The 22,683-nt window shown below is 46.6% G+C and overlaps 1 protein-coding gene across 4 annotated transcripts in view; it reads right to left on the bottom strand.

Moving 5' to 3' along the window:
- Positions 1-22,683, bottom strand: part of tp53bp1 (tumor protein p53 binding protein, 1) — a 41,319-nt gene that overhangs the window by 3,122 nt on the left and 15,514 nt on the right. For 2 of the 4 annotated variants that reach the window (XM_034105657.2, XM_034105664.2), the window contains exons 6-24: positions 20,579-20,686; positions 19,941-19,998; positions 19,153-19,304; positions 18,222-18,348; positions 18,020-18,114; positions 17,761-17,930; positions 16,487-17,567; positions 8,764-8,880; positions 8,470-8,661; positions 8,312-8,378; positions 7,470-7,559; positions 5,672-5,927; positions 5,417-5,482; positions 5,179-5,331; positions 3,842-4,062; positions 3,408-3,554; positions 1,563-1,960; positions 1,095-1,286; positions 68-235 (exon numbers count right to left, since the gene is read on the bottom strand). In XM_034105657.2, coding sequence (XP_033961548.1) covers positions 68-235; positions 1,095-1,286; positions 1,563-1,960; positions 3,408-3,554; positions 3,842-4,062; positions 5,179-5,331; positions 5,417-5,482; positions 5,672-5,927; positions 7,470-7,559; positions 8,312-8,378; positions 8,470-8,661; positions 8,764-8,880; positions 16,487-17,567; positions 17,761-17,930; positions 18,020-18,114; positions 18,222-18,348; positions 19,153-19,304; positions 19,941-19,998; positions 20,579-20,686 — 3,858 coding nt within the window. The remainder of the gene's footprint in view (positions 1-67; positions 236-1,094; positions 1,287-1,562; positions 1,961-3,407; positions 3,555-3,841; positions 4,063-5,178; positions 5,332-5,416; positions 5,483-5,671; positions 5,928-7,469; positions 7,560-8,311; positions 8,379-8,469; positions 8,662-8,763; positions 8,881-16,486; positions 17,568-17,760; positions 17,931-18,019; positions 18,115-18,221; positions 18,349-19,152; positions 19,305-19,940; positions 19,999-20,578; positions 20,687-22,683) is intronic. The other 2 variants (XM_034105666.2, XM_034105673.2) reach the window with 2 other exon arrangements.

Consider the following 22,683-nt stretch of genomic DNA (forward strand, 5'->3'; position numbering starts at 1 on the left):
GTTAAAAAACATAAAGAATCCCCCTCCCCCTATTCAGTCTATGGTTGTGGTGAATGGGCCCCCGTACCGGCTCTGGCCCCAGCACCCCTGCGGCCCCTCTTAGCCGCCGACCTGATGCCCTCTGAGGTCATCAGCTTCCTCTTCCCAGAGGGGCCGGGGGTGCGGGGGCTGCGGTTGGGGGTGCTGTGGTCCTCGGAGCCCGCTCTGCGCCGCCTCTTCCCCTCCACCAGGTTATCTACGGAGCACATCAACACCACGCTTCATTCAGGGGCCAACATGGAGAACAGAGCACACCGGCAATTTAACCTTAACCAGTCAATCAAACATGTTCCCCATCAGGACACACATGAGCTGGTCACACATGTATAAGTACTCCATTACAAGTTAAAGTGTTCAAAATGTTACTTAAGTAAAAGTACAAAAGTATTAGCATCTAAGTACGTAAAGTACAAAAAGTAAAAGTACTCAATCTGCACAATGTCCCATTTCAGAATATCTTGGTTACTACATTATCCTGTTCTTATAAGAGCATTTTTTTTTTTATTGTAGCTCGGCAATTCGGACCAAATTTAGGTCCCAATTGATCTACACAATTAACCAATGTGTAGATTAGTAGTAAAGTACTGCAATATACCATTGTTTTTATGTACAAAGTAACTAGTAACTGTGAGCGTTAAAACAAAAGAAGTGGAGTAAAACGGATGACATAAGCCTCTGAAATGAAGTGGAGTAGAAGTATAAAGTAGCATTAAATGAAAATACTCAAGGTACAAATATGTCACGAAAGTACTTCAGTACAATACCTTAGTAAATGTACTCAGTTCAGCATAGGACACCAGATAATGTGGTGTACAGTAACTGAGTTTGGTTAAGGGTTTGTTTTGAGAGCACTGTTAAATGAGGGGGGGGGGGTATTTGACAGACTTCTTTTCAGTGATTTTCACCGTGTTCCCAAATCTCAGTCATTATTTGCCGAGGACGATGTTATCACGATTGGTAAAAAATCCAATTAGAAAGAGCTAAGAAAATGCTTTTCATTGAACCTAAATAAGAAATGCACGAAGGCATCTGTGCATGTGCAGCGGGGGTCTCACCCAGGCTGATGTCGGAGGCCTTGGTCAGCGGGGTGGAGGGCTCGTAGGGCCCCAGGCTGTGCTGCTCCCTCAGCTTGTTGCCCTGCTCCAGAGACAGGATGACGGAGGTCCTGTTGTGCCACTGCCTCTGACCGTCCTTCTCCACGCTGTAGAACAGGTCGGGCCCCTCGGTCTTGTGGCCCCGCACAATGCCTGCACAAAAGACAGCAGTGTTAACAGTGCTTTGGGTTTAAGGTTCAACACAAAACCTTTTTTTGTGTTAGTTTTTCATCAAGTATATTGTATGTTGCATCATGGGAGGAGCCTCAAGATTATCATTGCCAAATTGACAAAGCTTCAAAATGTCTTTGATTCTTGAATGTTTCTAGAAATTCAATAATAACCCGTTCTAGAATTGGCTCATCCAATGATCTAAAATATCTGAAAGGTAAAGGTGTTAGTTCATGTCATTATTAAACTCCTCCCCACCTATGCTGAAGTACTCGTCCTCCAGCAGGGCGGTGACCTCCGTCTCCAGGGGGATGGGGTCACACAGCAGGATGTCCCTCCCTGCCACCTCACACTCGTAGCCGTCGTCGAAGCGCAGGCGGAAGCTGCCCTCTCCAGAGTCTTTGATGATGAGGCCTGAGTAGAAGTATCCGTTGGACGACCACTTGGCCACCACCCGCAGCCCCACAAAGCTGCTCCCTGCCGAGTGGGCCTCCTCCGGGGACGACCTGAGGGAGTCGGAGCGGCTGTGGAGCTCGGGGTCTGCGGGGCTGGCGGGGAGGCGCGGGGGGAGCATGCGGGTGTAGGGCTCCTCCTCTGAGGAGGAATGAGCCTGGCCGTGAGCCCCGAGCCTCTGCGGGGAGCCGACAGCACCCCCCCTTAGAGCCAAACAGAGTCAGTCAGACAGAAGGACAGGGTGATTCAAAGCTTCCTGTTTAACAAGTCACTTCCTCCTCAATGCCTATCTGTATACAATATAACCCAAGATGAGGCACAAGTAGTTCCATAACTAGAATGGCTCTGGATTAACAGCCTATGTTATGCAGTGCTTAAAGGGGCCTTATCGTGCTCATTTTCAGGCTCATATTTGAATTTTGAATGAGTACTTTTTCTTTCTGTAGTATATTTTGATGCCATTACTTTTGTACTTTCACTAAGTAACATTTTAGAAATCAGGACTTTTACTTGTAGTGGATTGCTTTAAAAAAAAAAAAAGAGCATTTATACCTTTATTTAAGTAAAGGATCTGAGTACTTCTACCAACAAAGAAAGAAAGAAATATGTTGCCTCTAGTATAAAAGTATACTATAGTATACTAGTATGTAGGTAATGTCTAACCCATAGTATTTCAGAATATTTTAATTAACTTTCCGAAAGGCTGAATTATGTACTAAAACATATTTAAAACTACTTTTATCAACCATGACTTCTTTATAAACTGATCAACATAATAGAGTGGTGCAGGGATGACGTATTTACCCGGAGGTAAGCTGCGCTCGGGTGCCCTCGACAAAAAGCAGTGGGATTTCTCCATAGGATTTTGGAAAATAGCTCGAAATAAGATCTGTGGAAAACGAACCTGTTTGATAAATGCACGTTTTGTTCAGCCGGATAATCTCCACATGTCTATCCTACTTTTATTATTTTTTAATCATAAATCTAGTCGCCAGAAGCAAAATGCTAACGTTATGCTATAAACAAACTACATCAGGGTCGCACGACTTCAACGTCACGCCAACTTGAGATCCATATTCAAAAATACAGATTCAGAATTGTACAAGTTGAAGCGTTTATTTTAACGGTTTGTAAGACCTGCAGGTGCTTGCTTTCAAGCAGAACAGGGCAAACTAACTTAGCAGGAGTGTTTACGTGTTTATGTAATGACGTAAAACGGCCTCGACAACTTCTGTAGTCCTGTTCAGCCACTCGGTCACAACCATCGTTTTTCAGACACGTAAACTCTTCAAGAATCACCAGCGGGGTCACTGCTGATGTATTTAATGTCGTAGAACAAAACGTGATCCGTCTCTTCAATTTGTGTCGAACACAGACCTTATTTGGAGCTACTTTCCTAAATCCTATGGAGAAATCCCATTGGCTCTGAGACGAGGGAACCGGCAGTGATGAAATGCTAACTCACTTCCGGGTCTTAGGACTCGTCACTGCACCACTCTATGATCAGAGCTGAAGGAATCATCAGCTGCAGCAGCATGAGGAGATCAGCTGTGAGTTTAGTGAGAAGAGGAAAGTAAAGTTCTGTTAGAGAAAGTGTGGGTTCAGTTTGTCGTCTCTTTACGTGCAGGGCGAGCCTCAGTGAGGACTCACCTGGACATTGAGGCACGGGACGGGGGCCGGCCCCTTCTACCCCTTCCTCTGGGGAACGGTGGGGCGAGGCCTCTGTTCATTGTGACCCCTGACCTTGCCCTTTGACCCCTGTGACCCCTCTGTTGATGACCGCCTCCCCTCCTGGGACTGCGGACACACAGAGGGGACGAACGGAGCCCGTCAGGTTGCACAGGCACTGATCTGGGGCCACTCGGAATCACAAACAGCCCATTAAAAGAGGGGAGTTTGGTGACCCCAGATTCATGCCTGTGAGCAACCTGTACCTGAAGCAGGCGTGGGTCAGAGAACCACTGAGAGATTAAGGTGTTAGAAAGTCAAAGAAGGAGAAGGCGTGCACAGAGATCAGCATGCAGCTAGTAGAGAAGATGAAGCAGAGGACTAAAGCCAGATGGAGAGAGTTTGATGGGCAGTACCTGAAGGACGTGGCCCCTCGGCTGGGCGGCATGAGGAAGTCGGGCCTGGTGAATCCGCTGCTGCTGGTTCCTCCGGAGCTGTGCTGCAGCAGGCTGGAGGCTTTAGACGACAGAGAGCTGATGTCCCCGAGGTCACCGGAGGTCATGGAGCTGCCACCGGTGCGACACGGGGAAATATCGCCGTCCAACACCTGGCAGTCCACCACTGGCTCCTCGCTCTCCTGGTAACAAAACAAACACTCACTTTGAAGTCAAATACATGCTTTGGTGGGTGGTCAGCATCCTGTTCAGCACCTAACATCCAATATTCTCACACATGGGTTCATGATATGATTTTTTTGTGTAATGAAAAGCTGCCTTTGCATCATCTTAAAAAGGACTTTACATCCTTCTTTCCAATCTTTTTCCAAAACTGTTATTGCCAGATCCTGGTCATGTTAATGTTATGGCAGCAGTATATGTTTTCACTGCGAGGGGGACCCAAGTTCCCATCAGCAAAAACACGTGGGTTTGCTATCCTGGCTCCAAAATGGTGGAATGAGCTCCCCATTGAAATCAGGACAGTAGAAAGCGGCAACAAGCTGTGAATAAAGATTTTATATACCGTACTTTTCGGACTATAAGCCGCAACTTTTTTCCCCATTTTTTTTGTACAGCTAACGGCCACTAGGGAACCTCCTAAATCTATGGATTTTACAGGTCAAATTAACCACCTTTAACGCTATGGGCTCTATGACCGGTCCGCGCCCGCCACCTTTAAGCGGCGGGCTCCAGCAGGAAAAGCTGGAGGCTGGAAAAGAGTGAGACAGGTAGCGCGCCAAAGTAAAAGTGGAACCGAGAGACAGAACGAGAGCAAGACAGACGGACAATTTAGCTGCTGCGGCTTATATGCAGGTCTTTATAGTCCGAAAAGTATGGTACATTTTTTATTTGATATGCCTAACTTTTACAATATTTTAATTCGCACAGGTTTCTGGATGAAATTGTTCGCAGATGATAGATACCATTATTCAGTATGGTAAAATACTTATTATAAAGCTCATAAAGAATGTTGGATTTCTCTCTGTTTTAGCCCAGTTTGTAGTCTTCACCACCTCACGAGGGTTGTTTACCAGGCCCTAACTGGGTCTGTTGTACCTGCTGATTGGGTAGTGTTCAGTGGCTGTTCAAAGCTCTTAAAACAACACTACACCGGGGGTGAGAGGGAACAGAAAAGTAAAGTTGCGCACCAAGTTGAAACGGTATAAAGCTCCATCAAAAAAGCAGTGAACTAATCCTTTATAGCATAAATAAACTGTACAGGTGAAGACATTAGAAATGAGAAATATATTGGGTACCTCTGTGACTTTGCGGTCCACCTCTTTGCCGTCCTCGTAATACACGTCTGTGATGATGCGTGTGACGGTGGTCCGCACTTCCTGGATGGTGCGCATATGTCTGCGGTGTGCGGGGGCTGTGGTTCTTCTAAAGGACGGAGACTCCGGCTCACCCTTGATAACAAAAACATAAAAAGTTACTGGGGCAATATTTGACACAAGCTGAAAAAAAGTTATGATAACAACTAAAAGTACATACCCTGTTGGCTGGGGAGCGCAGCCCCGGAGCCTCGGTGGTCTGCTGGGAGACTGTCCTCTGACGGATCTGAGACACAGAGCGGAGGGATCAACACCTCCACACCCCATGCAAGCACTTACTTGTGTTTGTCAAAAAGAAAACACTTCAGCATTTGTATTAACATTTAAATTGGTTTAATATTATTAACAAGCTGCAGAAATCTGTAGCATACCCTTTACATTATGCATTATTTGAAGTGAATAATAAGCAGCGGACCTTGTTGGACGGACTGGAGGTGACGGTGCTGTCGGAGGGGGCCCTCTGCCGGGCCTCTGTCCTGTTGGGGGTGGGGGGCTCTGCAGCTTTATGCGGCCCTAGCCTGTTTGCAGAGCGCTCTGCAGGAGCTTTACGGATCTCCTGCGATGCTGCGAAAACGTCCTGTTGTGAAGGTTCTGATTGGCTGTTGGGGAGGCTGTTGCATCCCAGCGAGGAGGCCTGGGAGCTCCTCTGCGGCGAGGAGAACAGATCTCCTCTGTGAACAGCAACAAATGAGATGCTGTGGGACATCTGGCAGACAGCCAACACAAACATGGTGCCAACATGACCATCCACTGGAATTAAAAATGGAACTAAAAAAGCAGGAGCCATGGAAATACATTTACATATTTTAAAGTGGCCCTATTATGCTAATGTTTAGGTCCATATTTGTATTGTATTTGCCTCTACTGTCTACTTTGCTGCAGCACCTTAAAACCCTAAGAAGCACTTTAGGCCTATAATTAGATAACATCATGTGATTTTGTTTACAAACTAAAGGATAAAAGAGAACACAACCGCAGAAAACATTTTGTAAAACAACCTCACTTTGTCAAAGCTTCAGGACAAAGCTATTCCTCTCCTCGAGAGAATATGCAAAAAATAACCATCCCACCTCCACACTCCAAAAGTAGGTCACACACACACACACACACACACACACACACACACACACACACACACACACACACACACACACACACACACACACACACACACACACACACACACACACACACACACACACACACACACACACACACACACACACACACACACACACACACACACACACACACACACACACACACACACACACACACACACACACACACACACACACACACACACACACACACACCTATATTCTCCTCACGTACACATAGACATGCTGGCAGGGAGACAAAGAGGGAAAAAGGGCAGAGCAAACAACATTTACAGAGTAATGGAGGCAGATGCATCATGAGTGGGCGGTAATATAATGTTGTTGCAGTGTCAGCAAATGTGAAGTTGCTGTGTCTCGATACATACTACATTATTAATTTACAACTCAGGTAATGTTAATTTTGTGATTTCTCTATTCTATATACGTTTTTCTCTTTGTTGTGGATTTCAGTAACAATGCTTTACCGACTGAAACGCTGACCAGGAGTTTCTCTCACACCCTGCACATGCTTATCTTACATTGATCTGTGTCTCCATTGATTTGCGCCTGAGAAGGGCTCAAATATACAGCCAGTCACAGAACTGTGTTTAGAAAAGAAGCCAAAGCTATTCCTCTCCTCGAGAGGATATGCAAAAAATAACCATCCCACCTCTCCCACACTCCAAAAAGTCAAATGAAAACAGAGGAGCGACATTTCGCCACAACTGCCCCGAGCACTTGACTTTATGCAGGAAGCCAGACAGCGGGACATTGTACCAAAAGTCAGCACACTCAGTGCGCAACATGATTGCAGCTCCCGTTCGAGCACCTATTTCTGTCTACTGAAATACATTACAACAGGGGAAGGCTATTCTTACTTCCCTCTTAGGTCAAAGGGACATGTGGAGCTGGAGATTTTCTTTGTGCGTTATCTATATATTTCAAATCTATATTGAAAGCTTACCAAACGCTGGTGTGATCATATAGCAAGTCGTCCCCCCCCCCGGTGCCTTCATGTCTTGCAGTCTGTCCGGCAGTGCCAGAAGGGACTTTATAGAATTAAAATGGGAAAACCTTAAAACGTTTTTTCACAGATGCAACATGTGTTCTTACCTGACAGGTGTGCTGTTGCCCCCCCCCTGGCTCTCCTCTCTTGCGTCCTGCTGTCTGTGAACCTGCCGGACACGACTGAACACTGACGGGCTGCAGGGACACCAAACAGCAGGGTTACACTCTTATTCTTACAACCAGCACCAACAACTGCTCGCAAAGCGGGATCATGACTCACCGATGAAACGTGTAAACTCTGATAAGCTCATCAAATGTTTGATGATGAAGAGTTTCTTCTAATTGTCTTTATTTTGTATTGTTTACATTTTTTTTATTATTATTATTTATTTACGTTTACCAAGTTGGCCCTCCATTGTACACATTGCATGTTATTTATAGATATTCTGTACCCCATTTCACTTTTTTGAAATCAGGTATGTAGCATGAGCGCATTAACCATTTGTGCTAAGGTCTTTTAACCTCTGACTTGAAATGAAGATATTTTTTTCTGTTTGTCTTCAGTTATGTTTCAATTGTTAAAGCACGTTGAGCACTGTATAAATAAAGCTTTATTATTAACATTAGTACATTTCTGCCAACAGATTCTTATAACTGCAATAGCATTACAGTAAGCTGTAGTCGGACAAATTTGCCGGTAATAATCTTCATGTTGATATGACACATGGGCTCTAAACATTGAATTGCCTCCCTCCACCAGGGCACCATCGGTTGGACCATAAATGATCATCCATAATCTAAATCAGTTTACCACACAGTCAAATATATTTGTAAAAATCTCAACACATTGGTTCCATTGTGAATGAAGTGCCCTTGTGAAGGCTGAAGAATGTCCTTCAGCTGCTTTTTACTCCCAAGACTCCAAGAACAGATTAGTGCTAGGTTACCTGGTAACAGCCTTGGCAACAGTGGTAACCTTGATGACAGGTCCATCCTCCTCTGATAGGGCGGGCTCTGGAGGATAAAAAAAAACACAAAATGTATTACTACGAGGTCACATGTGGCAGGATGGAGTATAAAAGCGTGAGGGAGGTTGAGCTCTTACTCTGCAGGCTGAAGCGCTCCGAGCTGCCCTCCTCCACCGGGGTCACCAGCTTCATCCTCAAACTCAGCTTCCCGTCTCCCTTTTCCATCGTGTCATCCCCGCTCTCGCCCGAAACAATGTCACTGGCTGCCATCGCCCCGTCTGCAGAGACATCCCCCACCGCGCCAGACTTTTGAGAAAAGGAAGTGATCTCTGGAGAAAAGGAGAACATCAAGCTCTGCATCAGATCTTGTTACACTACTGGACATTTAGTGAGTTGTTGAGCAGCTCATGTTGACTGAAACAAGAACCCACCAATGGGAGTGCTGTGTCTCAGCGTCTGCTTCAGCTGGCCGATCAGAGGAGGCGTGGCACCGACAACAGGACCAATCAGCTCGCCTTCTTTGGGGAGAGTGAAGTGGAAGGACATTTCTGTCGTAGGAAAATAGAATTTGAATCAGTTTAGGTTTTTTCAGTTAGTTTCTATCAGTAATAATAATATGGTACTGGCTGAGATCTGGGAATTTGGTGATAACATTAAACATAAGTCAGCAACGTGTAGTCAGACATTACAGATTTTTTATTAAATCCCAAGTAAGCTATAGGTTACTTACGTAACCCAAGTCCTCATTCATAACACTCCGTTCGATGTCTCACTATGGGATGCGCCTCATCGCGGAGCAAACAGAAGCATCAATCTCATTACGCCAATCCTGATTGGCTGGTGATCTTGACGTCAACGTCAGGGGAAATCACCCCCTATAAGTAGCCTGCGCCACGACGCATGCGTCATTCAAAATAAGCACCTCTTCTCGCTTCACCATAGCAAGGAGGGCCGTCTGGTGAGACATCTCACTTCATGTTACTCTGAGAACTGGGGTTACGTAAGTAACCTGTAGTTCTCATTCATAACACTCCGTTCGATGTCTCACTATGGGAAATTGTAGCTCCCGTATTGCCAGACGAGCTTATCTCGAAAATCACCAAACCAACCAGAACTCAACAGGTAGAGTTCTGACTCAACCAGGTGCTCAGCACTGCTTGAGTCACACTGTGAGCAGAACGTCCAGCCTGTTAAGAGGCGGACAAAAGTGAGTGGCGAGGACCAGCTCGCCGCTGCACCGATGTCTTGGATGGGAGACATCCTGGACAGAGCCCAGGATGCAGCCAGACCCTGAGTCGAAAGAGCTCGCGGACCCGAGGGTGCCTGCGAATTCTGACTCGTATGGGCCCCAAAGCAATAGCTTCCACAAGACAGTGGGAGAGCCGTTGCTTAGTAACAGGCTTGACCTTATAAGGGTTAGCCCAGGAGACCAGGAGTTGGTCATTATGACAAGTACCCCTGATCTGTCCATACAGGTGCGTAAGCACGAACTGGACACAGCAAATCCCGCTGCTGTTCCCCGGAGGGACCCAGCGGCGGAGGAAATGCCTCAATGTCCATTGGGTACATGTACAGACAGTGCATGAAAACATTACTGGCTCGCCTGGCGGAAGCCAGGGCCAGTAACAGCACTATGTTAGAGAGACCTGGTGTAGGAATTAGGGGTTGACCGATATTCCGCATTTGACCGATTATCGGTATCGGCCTTTTTTTTATCAAATTGCCGATAAAACTTTGGCTCTGATGCGGCCGTTTCTCTGGCTGCAGTCACCACTCTGTGTACACGAGCAATGTCCCGCCCACAGCGCTATCTGATAGGCTATTACTGAAGATTTTCCGGGCGGGAGCCAGCCAGAGAGGCGGGACCTTCTCAGATTACAGGCAGGTGCGAAAGAACGTAGACACAGACTGAAGCAAGCAGCAGCGCTGAGCGGCAGAGCCATACACGTGTTAAACCGAAGTTCAATAAACATCCCTATCCCCTATGCTGAAGTTGCAAAAACACCACGATCTTATGATCCAATGCTATCAGTTTCCCAGTTACAAAGGGACGCGGGAAGTCAGTCAGAGTTGGGGTTGCGTGCAGCGTCTCGCAGCGGAGGGGGGGGGGAGGGGCTGCGAGTGGAGCCTCGCAGTTTTTCAGGTTGATATGTGAAGCTCATTAGCTAGCCAACATGTATCGAGCAAATGTTTAGCAAAATATTAGAAGTGAGGCTACTAGACTAACGTTAGGTCTACATTAATAGCCTCACTTTTAATAGTTTGCGAAACATTAGCTAGCACTAGTGTTTTACAGTTGCTAGCAGCTTATTGGGATGTTATGCTAGAAAGACAGATATAATAAATTAAGCATTATTGTTAGTTAAGCATGTCAGCCTGCTGCCCCACTTCTTGTCTCTCTCTAACTCATTGCAGATGGCTGCACTAAAGAAAAGGGCACAGAGGAAACCAGTTGTAAGATGTTTAAAAGTTCATTAAACATAATATATGCTTAAATGCATTTCAAAGAAGTTGTGTTGAGTTGTGTTGGAGTTTGTGTTATTCTACATTTTGACACCAAGATTTTCTGATTTTACTGCAAATGTATATCGGTTCCAAATATCGGTTATCGGTCTCCTTGATTACTAATAATCGGTATCGGTATCGGCCTTGAAAAAGCCATATCGGTCGATCCCTAGTAGGAATCTCTCGCACTCTGAATAGTGTTTTTCACCCTATGAGGGAGTCTCACTGTATTCAGGTTGTACCACTCACGGGCCAGGCCCATAAGGCCAAGCGCTCTGGGTGTGGGTGAAAAATGGCTGCCCGCACAGCAGCTGATAAATCTCCGCCAGCCAGTACATAGCGGGCCAGTGCGGAGCTATCAGGATAAGTGTGTGGCGTTGTTCCCTCACTCTTGCCAGAGTTTGGGGAATCAGAGCCAGGGGTGGGAATGCGTACAGAAGGCCCGAAGGCCAAACGTGTGCGAGTGCGTCCACGCCTAACGGTGCGTTTAAGTTGCGCATCGAAAAGAACAGCTGACATTGAGCATTTTCTTTTGATGCGAACAGGTCCACCGTGGCTCTACCATAATGCACCCACAGCTGACTCACAATCCTTGGATGTAGAGTCCAGTCTGCATATAGTGGTGCACCTCTGGACAGCAGATCCGCCCCGAGGTTCAACACACCTGGTACGTGCGTCGCTCTCAGAGAGAGGAGACGCCCGCTGCTCCATAAGATCAGTTTGCGTGCCAGCATGTGTAACTGGAGAGAACGCAAACCCCCTTGGCGGTTTATATACGATATTGTAGTCGTATTGTCTGTCCTCACGAGGACATGATGTCCTCTGAGGAAAGGCAGAAAGCGTTTCAGGGTGAGGAACACCGCTAGAAGCTCCAGATAATTTATGTGTTCCCGCTGGAGGTCTCTGCTCCAGAGACCCCTCACCGGACGGCCTTCATAAATACCTCCCCAATCTGTCAGACATGCGTCCGTGGTGACCACCCTTCGTGAAAGGACAGCACCCATAGGCACGCCCCGTACTAGAAAAGTCGGGTGCAGCCAGTGGCGCAGTGCCGTTACGCATTTCACAGTAACCATTACCCTCCGCGCGCCATGACGCGCGGGGTTTAGTTTTAAGGCGGCTACCCAGCGCTGAAACTCCCTCATGTGTAAGCGTCCTAGTCGTACCACCAGGATGGCTGACGCCATGAGCCCCATTAACCGCAGGCATGTTCTGAAGAGAACATGTTTGCGCAGCTGGAATTGAGCAAGACAAGCTCTGAAAGCTTTCACTCTTTCCGCTGACAAGCGAGCTGAAAGGGGCACCGAGTTCAGGCGTAACCCCAGGAAGAGTATAGTCTGCGCGGGGCACAACATGCTCTTCTCTGTGTTTATTATGAAACCCAGGTTGAGCAGGTGCTTTATGAGGACATTTGTCTGCGTAACAGCCTCCTGCTCCGACTGTGTGAGAAGCAGCCAGTCGTCCAGGTAGGTCGCCAAGCGAATACCCTGTTGTCTTAACGGGGCTATCGCGGCTTCCGTACATCGTACAAACACCCTTGGACTGAGAGACAGGCCGAAGGGAAGTACTCTGTATTCGTAACAGATCCCCTGAAATGCGAACCTCAGATATTTCCTGTGTGGATAATATACTGGGATGTGAAAATACGCATCTTTCAGGTCGACTGATGTAAACCAGTCATCTTGTCGCACGAGACGCAGCAGAGATGTGTGAGTGAGCATTCTGAATTTGTATCTTTTTAGATATGTGTTCAGAACCCTCAAATCCAGTATTGGCCGGATTCCGTTCCCTCCTCGTTTGGGGACGAGGAAGTACTTGGAATAAAAACCACTCTGACTCTGCTCGGCAGGTACAATAGATATAGCTCTCTTTTCTAGAAGTGAGAGGATCTCTCTCTCTAGAATATGGGCTGACTCTCCCCGGGCTTGTGAATACAAAATGCCCGAGAAACGAGGGGGGGGTGACAGCGAATTGGAGTCTGTAACCCCGTGTTACTGTCTTGAAAACCCAAGCAGATGTTGTGAGCATCTTCCACTGTATGCTCCTTAGAGCCAGCGGAGATATCACATCTCTTACCCTCTGAGACTCTGTTTGTTGTGTTATGGGGCCCTCTAGTGTCTGAACATGGTGGTACCCCATTTCAACAGTCCCCACCGTTACTGCGCACGCGCGTGGCGGTGGCTTCACGGACCCGTCAATAATCCGTCTTTTGAGAGATGCCATAGCTGCTCTTGAAAGGGGAAGGATTGGCGGGCTGTCCTTTACAGCTCTAGCCGGCACTGCGCATGCGCAGTTTATTATCCGCCTTTTGAGAGAGGTCGTAGCTGCTCTCAGAAGGGGATTTATAGTTAACGGACTGTTTATTGTTTTTCTTTTCATTTTTTTGAGCTGCGCCCTTGGCCGAAGCCTGGATGCGTCAGCGGAAAATGGTTTATTCAAACAATAAGGATGCGACATGTGTTTTATGCGGACTTGAGGATGGCGTTGAAGCATCTCTCGAGGCAGCGGGAACACGTTTCGAGCCGGGGAAGGAACTTCCAGCTCTGTCACAGAGGGGAAAAGGAGGGGCTGTCATGCCGCTCGCTTCTTCCTCCTCGACTGCTGGCCGAAATTCTGGGTTGGCTGCGCCTGGGCTGCAGCCGGAACCGGAGATTTTCTAGGCCAACTCGCCCTCGTCTCCTGCCTGGGATGGGGACTCGGGGTGGGCTCTGACCTCTGCTGATCTGGTACTTTAAACCCAGCAGGGTTCGGAGCAGCTTGGGCGAAGGGCCGCTGTTGCGGAGGCAGCGGCTGGACCCTTCGAGGGAGACAGAGGTGGAGGGCCTCGTCTTCCTTCTTTTTCGACTCGCACTTCCTCTGCATGGAAGCGAGAGCGGAGCCGAAAATCCCCTCGGGAACGATGGGCATATCAAGCACATCTTCCTTTTCCCGGTCCGGGAGGTTGGTGAGGTTGAGCCATCTAGCTCTTTCCTGCACCACCATGATCCCCATTACCTTGCCCGTGGCCTGGACGGCGCAGCGTTGGACACGGACAAATGTCTGTGACCGCGGCTATCTCGTCCAGAGTGGCCGGTCCAGGATTGCTCGACAGATCCTCACAGAGCTCCGCTTGGTACGCGGTTAGCATCGAGGAAACGTTCAGAGCTCTGGCGGACAATGCTGCGGCTTTGTAGGACCGTTCAGTCATGGTCGACTGGAATCGGTAGGAGGTGGGCTGCCACCAGCGGTTCCATAGGTGGTATGTGGAGCAGGCCGAGCCTCTCCATACCGTCACAGTCAAGGGAGGAGGCACCCTGGATTGGGGCCTTGTTGCTAAAGGGCCGGTCTCTCCACGAGACCGACACCTCATCCAACATCTCCGGGAAGACCGGGAGGAGTTGCCTCTTTGTCCTCGTTGTTTGGGAAAAATGTTTTCCCTCGTAACGGGACCTGGAGGTCTCCTTGGCCACTTCGGGCCATGGGATGTCTAGTCTGGCCGCAGCGCGCTGACACACGGCTTGCAGGTCCATGCTGAGACAGGGCGAAGCTGGTGTGCTATCGCCCGGGAGAGCAGCTATCGCTCCCGGCTTTGCAGCCTGAGCTGGTGACACGAAGACGTCGTCTTCTTGCTCGTCCGAATCAGACAGGAGGAACTCAGAGGCATCCTCTTCGTCCTCCATGTAATCCAATTCTAGGACATCCTTCGCGGGTGAAACCATGGTGAGGTCCAGCCGGGAGCCCCAGCTTGGTATAGCGTGGGGCCCCGTTCCCGCGTCTTTTGCCGCCACCGGGTCCCGGCCTGATATGGCGCGGGAATCCGGTTCCTCGGCTGCCGCAGTTGATGAGCCCCAGACCGTGAAGGTGAGGAACTCACGGACGCCCCCGTGCCCCCGTGTCTTGATTGCCAGCCGGCCAATCAGTGGACATGAGGGGATCCTGTCCCGACAGGCTAGCTTGTCGTGCTAACCGTCGGCGGAGGCTCTTTATGGTGAGGCGGGCACAATGCCCGCACGAGCCGGGGTTGTCAATAGCCTCCTGGGCGTGTTCCAGCCCGAGGCAGGAGGAGCAGACCTGGTGTGAGTCTGTGCCTGATATCTTCAACCCGCAGCCGCAGAGCCGAGCCTCCGCGTCCCTGACTCCTCTGGTGTGAGGGAGAGAGGCGTCCATGGAGAGGACCCGCTCTTAACAGGTACGTCGAGAAAAAGTGTTCCCAATCTGTCTTTTATCCGGAGAAAAAAAGGCAGTGTGGGTATTTTTTCTCAAAGAATATTACCTGGTGTGGCAATATTCTTTAAATCCTTTTCTCCTCCGGGGAAAAGAAAAAACGTCCTCGCTACCGTGGTGTCGGCAGTGAGGGAAAAAAGCACAAGCTAGCAACTGGTGTGTTGCTAACTTGAAAGTCAAAATCTTACCTTACTTCCAGAGGAAGAACGGCGAGGTTGACTATAATACTAACTGGTGTGTTAGTATCATACTCTTCTGCGAGGCAGAATAGGGTAGCCGGCTAACGCCCGTCGAACGAAAATTAGCTTTGGTTCAGTCTGTGGACTGTTAAGCTAGCCCGGCTACCATTAGAGATGTGCTCTGAAGCGAGAAGAGGTGTTTGAATGACGCATTCGTCGTGGCGCAGGCTACTTATAGGGGGTGATTTCCCCTGATGTTGACGTCAAGATCACCAGCCAATCAGGATTGGCCTAATGAGATTGATGCTTCTGTTTGCTCCGCGATGAGGCGCATCCCATAGTGAGACATCGAACGGAGTGTTATGAATGAGAACAGAATGCATTTTATAGAGAAAACAATTGTGACCAATAAAAGTTTAAACCCAATTTGGCCTATTTTATTTTCCTGCGCAATGAAGGAGATTGACCTAGAGATAAAGTGGCATAGAAGAACTGCAAACACAGAACAGAACAATAGTTGGATAAAACAGATTTTTGGACATCAAGGACATTGATTCTGTTGTGCTGTTGCATCCAAATTGACTACAGGAATTAGATATATAAACCAGTGGTTCCCAACCTTGTTTCCACTACGCTAACATGCTAACATGCCAACTGATACCTCATTCACACCAATGCAACTCCGGTTCAAGCTCCGTGCAAGTGCTTTTCAGGTTCAGAACCGGTTCTTCGGTTTAACTCCGGCTCTTTTCACACCGCCCAGAGTCCGACTGGTGCTGCCTCATTGCGTCATCGTTTGCGTCATGACGTAACCGTTTGCGTGCCTGCTTCATAAAGCCAAACCGCGCGGAAACCCCTCACAGCTGACACCGACAACAACAACAATGGCCGATTGTGCTCCAGCTTCCTCTGTACCTCTTCGGAAGACCAGATTCCCAGCAGGTAGCTGGTCTCTTCAGTGGACCACTGCTGCTTGTTAAGTTTCTCCATCGTTGTGTACAAACTGGATAAAACGCCGGCTTTTTGTTGTTGTTCGGGAGTTGATCTGTCTCTGCCCCCGCCTCGACGTAAGCGTGACGTATGTGGTGCTTTTGCTCTGGCCGGACAATTTTTTGGTGCTCGAAATGAACCGGATTCCGGTGCTAAGAGGCTGCTCCGCTGCGGTGTGAACAGGAAAACCCGGCGCTTTTCAAGCTCCAGCTCCGAACCGGCCCTGAAACACCGTTGGTGTGAATGAGGTAATACAGTATATCTGTGCCCAGCTTACCTCCAGAGCTGTCACTCAGGCTCTTGTCTTTGTGTCCCTCTGCTTCAGGTCCCGCCCTCTCAGTCTGGGAGAGCCTATCAGGAGCCGGGTGCAGCTTCTTCCCCTGAGTCTGGGACTCATGGCCGTTGGTGGAGCAGGACACTTTGCCTCTGGTTGGCTGGGAGCTGTTGGTCTTTGCCTGAAGAGGCTGGGAGTCTCTCTCGCTGTCTGTGACCACGGTGATACTGTCCTCTCCTCTGTTCTCACTCTCCTCCTCCATGGGCTCAGGAGACAGCAGCTGACTCTGAGAGAGAGCCAGACCTAGTCCAGAGGCCTCGCCTCCCAATGTGCTCTCTCCTTCCCCCTCCATCACCTCGTCTTCTTCTTCCCACTTATTACTCTCCCCCATCACGTCTTTGACTGTTTGACTGTTGCCAGCTGCTACCGACTGCTGTGACAATGATTTTAAAGGCTGACTGTTTGCTTTTGCTCCTGCCTTTCTCGAGTCCACAGAACCCTTCACGACATCCACAGTCTGAGAGATCATAGACTGTGAGGGCAAACTGCAAGGTGTAGGGTCTGCGGGGGGAGTCTCCTGCACGCAGCTGTTAACCGTCACATCAGAGAGATCGACCTTGGGTTGTGAGCAGGACACCACGTCACTCTTACTGTCTTTTACATTCACATTTTGTACATTCAAAGAAGTCACTGTCTTTTTGTACACTTCAGACTTTTGCAACTGACTGGACGGCTCGTTCTTGGCACATGCTGCGCGATGCTTTGGTGATTCGGCAGAGGGGGAAGCTTTGGAGCTGGTGGCAGTTTGTGACTGTGAAGACATACCGTTACTCTCTCTCCTCTGTTGTGAGTCGCTGTCGCCGGGCGGCTCCTTCAGCTCCTCGATCTGTGTTGCCTGGCTGTCCTCCTCTATATGTTCTGAGGTCTTCTGAGCCTGGCTGCTGATCTGTGTGTTCACAGAGAGCTGCAAAGGCAACGTGAAAGGAGCTGACTCCAGGGGCTGAGACTGCGTCTGGTGAGGCAACGAGGCTTTCTTCCTATCTGACTGCTGTTGTGACTGGCTCTGTGTAGGGACAAACACGTCCTGAAGATAAAAATAAACACATATCAAGAAATAAAGATCACCATTATAAATAAACCTGCTGATTATTCAAAACGCTTCAGAAATATTAGGAAATAGTGAAATATGTGAAAAAATCTTAAGATATTGCACATATGAACTGATCTTATTTTAATGAAGCTGTAAACTGGTTCAAATGAATATAATAAGTACATACGTGAGAAAACTCTGGCTGGGACGGTAAAGAGAGAGTGCGCTCTAACACAAAACCAGGGGAATTCTGGGAGACAGGAGTAGAGGCCGACGGGTGTGGCTTAGAAGCGGCCTCTGTTTCCATTGGCTCGGCTCGGTCTTCGGGGGGCAGTGAAGTGTCCATCGGCTCATCAGCTGCTGACAAAGGGAATACATTGAAGCTCTATGCTCACCAATTGTTTCCTAAATCAAATCCAGTCATCAAAGTAGGTTTAATCATTTACCGTGTTTATTCTCTGCTTCTGTTGGTGAACTGGGAACTATTAAAAGGTTCTGGGAGAAGTTGTCTTGGGTGGCGGCAACAAAGTCAACAGAGCTCCTGAGGAAAAAGAGCAGATGGTCATTTTCTAAGTTGTGCTTGTGTGGATGCTTAATAATATGAGAGCACTTTGTGACTTTTGACACTATGAACATGACGTGACTCACTGGGACAGAGTCTCCTGCACCAGTGTTCCCTGTCCGGACAGATGCAGCAGCCGCAGGGTCTGGGCCGGTGTGGCCGTGGGGTGACCCTGCTGCTCCGGCTCAGACACCGTGCTGTCCACTGCACCGCCTGACAGAGAAAAGAGACAACAGTCCAACTTTTATCTTGTTTAAGCCATTTCCAACACCACTGTACAATGAAAAACACAAATAACTGAAAACAATACATTTAGTTTGGTGCCACTACATTTTATTACTTGCAAAAAGGGGCAAAAATACTTAATGTATATTTTCCTATGTTGGATGTAGTTAATAACTATATTGAGAGCATATATTAATTGTAAGGTCTTTCTTTGAGCTGCCAGCATGGGATCTGCTTTGGCACGTTGCATATATACTGTGACATGTCTGCATGCTTTAACGTTCAAAAAGGTCTTTATTTTTCTCACAAAAACCTATAAAACAAGGTCAAAGTGAAAACGCATAATAATAATAATACATTATATTTAAATAGCACTTTTCTACAACTCAAAGATGCTTTACAGTATGAGGGAGGGTAGACAAACAAGAACAGGCAAACAAATAAATATAGTAAAATAAAATAAACAGAAAAGGCAGTCAAGAGGAAGTTGATTGAGAGGGGGAGGTATATAAACCTAGTATACTATAAACAAAATACAAGTATGCAAAGTAGTACGAGATAGATAGATAGATAGAGAGAGAGTGAGAGAGAGATAGGTAAGAAGGTAGGTATGTAGGTAGGTAGGTATGTATAATAATAGTACCCCTTTAACAAACAGTAGTTATTTGAAAAACATTTGTGAAACTGTATAGCCTAAAATTACCCATATGTAATTTATAAACCATATTGTCCAACTCTACTTGAAATTGCAGCCACTTTGCTACACATTGCACTGCATGGATGCATATTTACCCGTCTTGTCAGGGTCGAACATGTCCTCCTGTGAGGACGGGATCTCCTGCTCATCAGACGCCTGCAGGACCTCTGAGTGCAGCAGAGCCTCGATGCCCCGCTGCCTCCCCGACTGACCCGAGGACTCTGACCAGCTGGAGCTCACCTCAGATCTGCAGGCGCACAGAAGAAAGAACCGCAGTGGTCACAACGTTTTTCAGTCAGACGTACTGCAACACATGTACTCGTGTATCCCTTCATTAACACCAACTGTTATGTTCCAAATGGGTTCACCTGAACTGATTTTAATCTGCATATTAATAAACTAACAGTGATATAGAAAGCATATTACAATGTGTTTTCACACAATTGAACTGTCAATATTTAAGTCAGTTTGGTTATGTCTTTATTTCCAAGACCATTAGAAGCCACATTTCCCTTTATCCTACTTATAACTATTCCAACTATTTAGCTGTTACTTCTATGAATTTCAATGAATAGCAGTTTATCACTCACTTAGTTATTTATCCATTACATTTGACAATACAAATATGTTATCCATCAATTACTTTAGGCTTACTTTTATCTTTTAGCAGATTAAACTGCTCTCTTATAGCCTATTTTTAAACACATCAGAACATTGTTTAGGTGTTACAGCTGACTGGATTAAGGATATATATATTTATATCAAAACTGTAGAGTTAATCAACCCCCTGGCAAGAGCTGCAGTACCTCTTTGATAAATGTCCTGGTTGCTGGGAATCAGTGCTGTAATGAAGGCAGGATTTAAACACCACTTTGGGCCATACCTTGCTGCTTTGTTGTCCTGACTCTGTGAAGTCCTGGAGCTGATGTTCTGCTCTGCTGCTGAGGAAAACAAGCGTTAGGTTAGATTGGCTCTAATCTAAGTTTAATGTCAGTAAGAAGGCTCATATCAGGTACTATACTTTCTTTTTGCAACTTGAGCTGATGACATAGTTAAGAGAGATCTAACATACAAGTTTAAATGAAACCGAGATGCACTATAGCTGTGTGAAATTAAAGGAAATACCATAATAAACATAAGTGTGAGGTGTTTTTAAATAATTGGCCTCCAGAACACCTTAGTTGTGTTTTTCATAGTTTCTCCAAGTGAGTGGACAGCATTTTACTAAAATATATTATTTTATTTGGTGTTTTAATGATGGTGGTGCTCCAAATGTGTTTTCATGTTTTCACTAATTTATTCAAGATGTTTCTTATATTTGTCATACATCAGTAGACTGAAAGTGATTTATTAAATAACCTAATTACCAGGTCTGAGTGCAGCCTTTTTAATATCTAAATAATTTGAGATGTGCAGGTCATGTTGTCTGAACCAATTTAAAGGCCATTAGAGCTCTAAATAACAATGAAAACACAGAAGGAAGAAAAAGCTCCCAGCAACTATAAATAAAACTCTTAATACCTGATGTGTTGCGTCTCTCTCTGTCGTCTTCCACCTGACGGTTCACCACTTCACCGCGCAGATCCTGACTCTGAGAAAGCTCCAGAAAACCAAATTGAGAAGCTCCCTCTGAAACGCAAACATACTGATGTTATTGACATACGCAGTTTAATTATTTACATTTGTATTTAACCTTTATTTAACCAGATAAAAACATTGAGATAAAATCTCATTTACAATGCTGACCTGGCCAAGAAGGCAGCAACGTTACACGTTCTTACACATAACACAGACATGTAAAATACAGAGAACAAAACTAAGTAAACAAAAGACGAAAAGCAGTCACTACATTGTGCACATTTGGGACAGTAAGAAAGGTCCACTACTTATTACTGCAAGCAGGGCCGTATCCAGGATTTCCTAAATACCGAGGTCCAAACATGTTAGGGGGGTTCGGGGGATTTTTGGAATTTTCATGATCTAGTCCTGTGGGGGGGTCACAAATTGGATAATATATTGATTTCAAACCATGTCAGTGGATGCAGCATCAATTTGTTTTGAAAGTGTAATACATGAGAATCAGTTGATTGTTACTATTAATGATCTGGACATGCAGAAGAGGCTAAAATGATCACAAAACATTGCCAACATTCATTTTCCATGTCTCTCTCCTTTCCATAACCTGCAGCCTCTCTTCCATCTTCTTTAGTCTCTCTGTCTTCTTCCTGTTCATTACTCTCTCTGTCCTCTACCCTTTCTCTTTGTTCAATCTCTCCCTCGTTGTTCACTTTTTGCTCCTCCTCACTTGTCGCTTCTGCCAGTGAATTAAAAGCAATTCAGCAATTCAGTTCATTTCACTTGTTTGTTTGCATTATTTTTTTTATTCTAAAATGGCTTTCTACATTAATAAAAACCAATGCTGCATCCTACGCATACTAAGTGAGGACCATCCATTTAGGCTATACAGTGTGCAATGATGAGTCCTATAGGGTGCATTTGATATATATCGCAGTGCAGCATGGTAGAGTGGGTCAAGTTTGGCCAAAACAGTGGGATCACCGTATCACCGTAGTCAAGCTGGGACAGGAATGAGCCAGAGACCAACCTTTTACGGGATGAATTTGAAAAACAACATTTAAGTCTGAAAAGGAAGCCAAGAGTGAATTTCAATTTCTTAGTTAGAACTTCAATGTGGTGTTTAAAGTTTAGATTGCTGTCCAACCAAAAGCCCAGATATTTGTATGTATCGACAAACTCAACGGAGACGCCATCAAGGGTGTCAATGGACGCTAGAGGAAGCTGACTTGGGAGCAAAAAGCATTGCTTTGGTTTTCTTACTGTTCAATAGCAGTTTGGAATCAAGAAGTGCATGCTGCAGCGTGATAAAATCAGTTTTTAAATTGGAAACGGCCATATCCAGAGAAGGAGCACATGAGTATACAATAGTGTCATCAGCATACATATGATAGGTAGAATATTGCATCTGATTACAAATATTGTTTACATATAATAAAAAGAGCAAGGGCCCCAAAATAGAGCCCTGTGGAACTCCCTTCTCCAAGGTGACAGGGTCAGAGACAGTACTACCCAACCGGACGCATTGAGTACGGTCGGTTAGATAACTCTGAAACCAGCAACTGGCGTTATGACCGAAACGAGACACCAACATAACATTAGACAGAATGTGGTGATCTACAGCAGTGGTTCCCAAACGGTGTGCCGCGGCACACTGGTGTGCCGTGAGGCAAGTCCGGGTGTGCCGTGGGATTTTGTGACAACCATACGTTATTATTGCAATATACAACTACATAAAAATATATATTTTTTAATTTACTATATCAGTACTTTGTAGGTTTATATGTACGTAATCTGCGCGACTACATCTCCACCTGCAGTGCTGCATAAACATGGCTGAGTCAGCGATAACTCTCGAGGGGTGGAGGTATGCCCATTATTTTGAGTTCATCCAAAGAATAGACAGGAATGTGACGGTGAGGTGCAAACTGTGTCCAGGCCAGAAGCTGTTATCCATTACTGTAAACACCACGTCAAACCTCAACAAGCACCTGCAAATAACACATGCTAAGGTGGAGCTACCGCACACGCTATGTGTTTGTTTATATCAC

The sequence above is a fragment of the Pseudochaenichthys georgianus genome, chromosome 3, assembly GCF_902827115.2.
Source record: "Pseudochaenichthys georgianus chromosome 3, fPseGeo1.2, whole genome shotgun sequence".
NCBI lineage: Eukaryota > Metazoa > Chordata > Actinopteri > Perciformes > Channichthyidae > Pseudochaenichthys > Pseudochaenichthys georgianus.